We start from the raw sequence: 5,096 nt of genomic DNA on the forward strand, positions 1-5,096 counted from the left end.
TCTATCACTCCCTTTTTATAATAAGTTATGAGGAAGATTTCCACATAGGAGAAACTTATTTCCAAGTAATAGAAAAGTGTTATAGGCAGTATATATCAATGTGTCTATGGCTTAGAGGGTTTTAGTAGAAGAAAAAGGCTAACTGGAAGCTGTTACAGGGCAGAATAGTGTCTGATACTTACCTGAGAAGTTCCTAGTCTGGCTGACATGTTGAAGAGGTATTTGGTGTGGATTATCTGGATTGCAATACCCAAGCCTACTGCCGTCGTATTGATTTTGACTTATAGCAACCCTATACAACAGAGTAAAACTGCCCCCATCGGGTTTCTAAGGCTGTAAATCTTCACAGAATCAGATTGCTACATCTTTCTCCCACGGAGCAGCTGGTCGATTCGAACCACCGACCTTTTGGTTAGCAGCTGAGTGTTTTAACCATTGTGCTAGCAGGGCACCTTCTGGGTCGTATTAGAAAATGTAATTTGTAAAAATGGAATATAAATGAATTATTGGTGGGAAACAAATTGTGTTGTATATATTGTCAGTTACAAGTGTGGCAATAAGATTGTTGTTGCCATAGAGCTGATTCTGACTTATGGTGACCTTATGTGTGCAGAGTAGGACTGCTCCATAGGGTTTTCAAGGCTGTGACCTTTCAGAAGCAGATCACCAGGGCTGTCTTCCGAACTGCCTTTCAGCTAGCAGTCAAGTGCTTACCTGTTTCTGCCATGCAGGGACTCCAGCAATAGGATACTGTCCGTCATGAGAGAAGGCAGAACAGTCCAGGCAGCCCACTTACGGCTACTCTAACAGAAAACTTTCTCTCTTCAGCAGAACTGAAGCGAGAACTCTACCCCTGCTCCTCCTGCCTTCTGGCTGTCTCCTGTCAGCAGTTCCTCAGCCAACATGTGCTTCAGATCTTCCCAGGCTTACGTGCAGAAAATCACTTCCATCCAGAGGATTCCAGCCCAGGGCGTCAGAAGCAGCCAGAGCAGCGAGATTGTGATCAAAGGTGCTGGAGTGAAAACACAGAAGGTCAAGAGAGAGAAGTCTCCAAACCCTTGTGTGGAAGGACAGGGGAGAGAGAGACTTCAAGGGCATTCTCCAGCCCAGCCCAAGGACGGTCAGCAAGCCCCAGAGAAGGTAACACAGTGGTAGGAACAGGGCCCAACTCAGCCCAAAGGGGAAACTCTGTGGAAACAGACGATGGGTTGAAGGAGTTAGAAACCTCAAGATTTGGAGCAGTCGGCTATAGAGAGGATGAACCAGACTGTGGCCTGAAATCAAAGTTCATCACAAACCAGAAGGCCCTCTTACGGAAGAAGCCCTATGTTTGTAGTGAGTGTGGGCAAGGCTTTTGTCACAAGTCAAATCTCATCAGACACCAGAGGACACACTCAGGTGAGAAACCTTACATGTGCTTGAAGTGTGGGCGAGGCTTTAACCAGAAGTCAGACCTCATCAGACATCAGAGGGCACACTTGGATGAGAAGCCTTATGTCTGCAGTGAGTGTGGCCGAGGCTTTAACCAGAAATCACTTCTCCTTATGCACCAGAGGACACACTCAGGGGAAAAGCCTTATGTTTGCAACGAGTGTGGCCGAAGCTTTAACCGGAAATCACGTCTCCTTATACACCAGAGGACGCACTCAGGGGAGAAGCCTTATGTTTGCAGTGAGTGTGGGCGAGGCTTTACCCAGAAATCAGTCCTCCTCATGCACCAGAGGATACACTCAGGGGAGAAGCCATATGTGTGCAAGGAGTGTGGGCGAGGCTTTAACCGCAAATCAAATCTCATCAGACACCAGAGGACACACACAGGTGAGAAACCTTACGTGTGCCTGGAGTGTGGGCGAGGCTTTAGCCAGAAGTCAGGCCTCCTTCTCCACCAGGGGACACACTCCGGGGAGAAACCATATGTGTGCAAGGAGTGTGGGCGAGGCTTTAGCTATAAGCAAAGCCTCATTAGACATCAGTGGACTCACTCAGGGGAGAAGCCCTATGTTTGCAGTGAGTGTGGCCGAGGCTTTAGAGATAAGTCCACCTTCATCCTACACCAGAGGACGCACTCAGGGGAGAAGCCTTACATGCACCTGGAGTGTAGGCAAGATTTTAGCCAGAAGTCAGACCTCATCAGACATCAGAAGACACGCTCAGATGAGAAGTCTTATGTTTGCAATGAGTGTGGCAGAGGCTTCTTCCGGAAATCAGTCCTTTTTATGCACCAGAGGACACACACGGGGGAGAAGCCACATGTGTGCAAGGAGTGTGGACGAGGTTTTAGCTATAAGCAAAGCCTCATTAGACATCGATGGACTCACTCAGGAGAGAAGCCCTATGTTTGCAATGAGTGTGGCCGAGGCTTTAGCCAGAAGTCAGACCTCCTCCGACATCAGAGGACACGCTCAGATGAGAAGCCTTATATTTGCAGTGAGTGTGGGCAAGGCTTTAACCGGGAATCAAGCCGCCTCATACACCAAAAGATACACTCAGGAGAGAAGCTGTGTGTGTGCAAGGAGTGTGGTCGAGGCTTTAACCGCAAGTCAAATCTCATCAGACACCAGAGGACACACTCAGGTGAGAAACCTTACGTGTGCCTGGAGTGTGGGCTAGGCTTTAGCCAGAAGTCAGGCCTCCTCCTCCACCAGGGGACACGCTCAGGGGAGAAGCCTTATGTGCACCTGGAGTGTGAGCGAGGCTTTTGCAAGAAGTCAGGACTCGTCAGACATCAGAGGACACCCTCAGACAAGAAGTCTTATGTTTGCAGTGAGTGTGGCCAGGGCTTTAGCGGGAAATCAGCCCTCCTTACGCACCAGCGGATACACACAGGGGAGAAGGCTTATGTTTGCAGTGAATGTGGGCGAGTCTTTAACCAGGAATCAAGCCTCCTCATACACCAGAGGATACACCTAGGGGAGAAGCCATATGTGTGCAAGGAGTGTGGTCGAGGCTTTAACCGCATGTCAAATCTCATAAGACACCAGAGGACACACTCAGGTGAGAAACCTTACGTATGCCTGGAGTGTGAGCGAGGCTTTAGCCAGAAGTCAGGCCTCCTCCTCCACCAGGGGACACACTCAGGAGAGAAGCCACATGTGTGCAAGGAGTGTGGACGAGGCTTTAGCTCTAAGCAAAGCCTCATTAGACATCAGTGGACTCACTCAGGGGAGAAGCCCTGTGTTTGCAAAGACTGTGGCCGAGGTTTTAGCTAGAAGTCAGATCTCATCAGACATCAGAAGACACGCTTAGATGAGAAGTCTTATGTTTGCAGTTAGTGTGGCCAGTGCTTTAACTGTAAATCACACCTCCTCAGGAACAGATTACTCAGTTAGCACCCCCTGCCTGTACAGAGAGACAGGACTCCAAGCTTCTGCTCTAAAATCAACAAGACAGACCTCCCCAGGGTTCTGTTCAGAGCATGCCAGTACCTCCCCTACCTGGATGCTGTCAACAGTAAGGTTGCTGCAAATTGCTGCAGAAAGAGCCCTGCAACAGAGTGGGCTCCCAGAATCAACACTCTACCTGCCTCCCTGTGCACCCCATAGCTCAGGCTGCTGTAACCAACAGGACAGACCTCCCTGGTGATCAGTTTGGGTCTGTCTGCTCCCCCTTCTCTTTGGCACTGAGGAGTGCTGATTGAGGCACTGTGTGCTGGGAAGCAGCAATCTTGAGTAGAGGCTACACCCACAGCCATCATACTACACGGGGTGGGAAGGGGTGGGGAGGTCTGATAGTAACAGTGTGGACCTCTTTGGGAGTCCATTTGGAGCATGACTGCCCCTTCCCCATCTGAACTCTCATCAGCAAGGCTGGTGCGATTGCTACAGAAGGCACCCTGCAGTGGAGTCCACTCCCATAGTCAGCTCTCTACCTGCCTCCCTGCACATCCTGTAGCTCAGGACTCTGAAATCAACATGACAGTTCTCTCTGGACATTAATTCAGGTTAGTCTGCCACCAGGGACAGATTACCCAATAAACAAGGTAAGCACGTGATTAGGGCATCAATAAAACAGGGCACCAGTGATCCAAAGCAAAGACTCATAGGTGTCAAGCAGACAGGACACAAGGAAAAGTGAGTGCCACAGTGGAAGGGAACTGGCAGGGCACTAAATAAAATTGACATCATTTTATAAATTTTGTATATGATAATTACATTTTCATTTTGGACCAGTCGGATCTAACCTTACATTCAGTTCTCTTGTCGACCACGTAAGAACATGCCACTGACTCTGTGATCACATGACTGGTGACATATCTGGTCTTGCACAAAGTGAACTAAGACGTGTCTTCAGATTGAGCATACCTTTGTATTAGTATCATGCTCTTTGTGATTGCTCTTACCCCCACCGGGTATCAGCAGTAGTCCAGTAAACTGAAGATGCGGCATCAAAGGATGGAAAGTGAATGTGCAGGTTTTTAAGTATTATTTCAAGATGAAAAACACTCATGGAAATCTGTGAAGGGCCCACGAACAAACATCGTATGGCAAACAAATGCACTTATTTCCGACTGCCTTGTACGTACTGTATCTTTTAACTGCATCAGACCTGAAGAACAAAATTATGTATCCCAAATCAATTTTTTTACATACTAATTTTCAAATATGAATTTTTGTGTTAATGTCCAAATTTGAATGTAAATTTTATTTTATAGATTTTATTTTCAATTCAAATTTATTTGCTGCGGTAGAACTAAATTGGAAAAGTGACAATTTTATATCCAGGTAAAATGAAACAGCAACAACCAAGTGGAGCACAAAAATGAAAGTCACAGAAGATGAAAAGGATTTGTGAATCCCTAAAGACAATTCCAAAATTAACTTCCATTTTAAAATGTAGTGAATCAGGAGAGACTTCTTCCAGTGAACACTTGAGTTTAATAGGTGCAAATCATTGTACTAGTACCTCCAGTGCTGCAATTACTGATAGCAATATGAATATAACAGAATTTGTTCCAAATTCTATATCCTTTCCTTGCTGTAGTAAAAAATTAATAATGGTGTAGAAAATGAAACAATTTTAGAATCTGAAATTTCCACATCTGCAGACCAAATAAATAATAGAAATACAGATCCTGCTTTGTGGAATAATTTTTTTCC

The 5,096-nt window shown here is 46.5% G+C and overlaps 1 protein-coding gene across 1 annotated transcript in view; it reads left to right on the forward strand.

Moving 5' to 3' along the window:
* The window catches only part of LOC101355210 (zinc finger protein 343-like), a 38,388-nt gene extending 34,689 nt beyond the window's left edge, over positions 1-3,699 (forward strand). The window contains exon 5 of the mRNA XM_023737497.1: positions 829-3,699. Coding sequence (XP_023593265.1) covers positions 829-3,209 — 2,381 coding nt within the window. The 3' untranslated portion in view covers positions 3,210-3,699. The remainder of the gene's footprint in view (positions 1-828) is intronic.
* The last annotated feature ends 1,397 nt before the right edge of the window (positions 3,700-5,096 follow it).

Source organism: Trichechus manatus, unplaced genomic scaffold (genome assembly GCF_000243295.1).
Source record: "Trichechus manatus latirostris isolate Lorelei unplaced genomic scaffold, TriManLat1.0 scaffold00104, whole genome shotgun sequence".
Classification (NCBI taxonomy): Eukaryota; Metazoa; Chordata; class Mammalia; order Sirenia; family Trichechidae; genus Trichechus; species Trichechus manatus.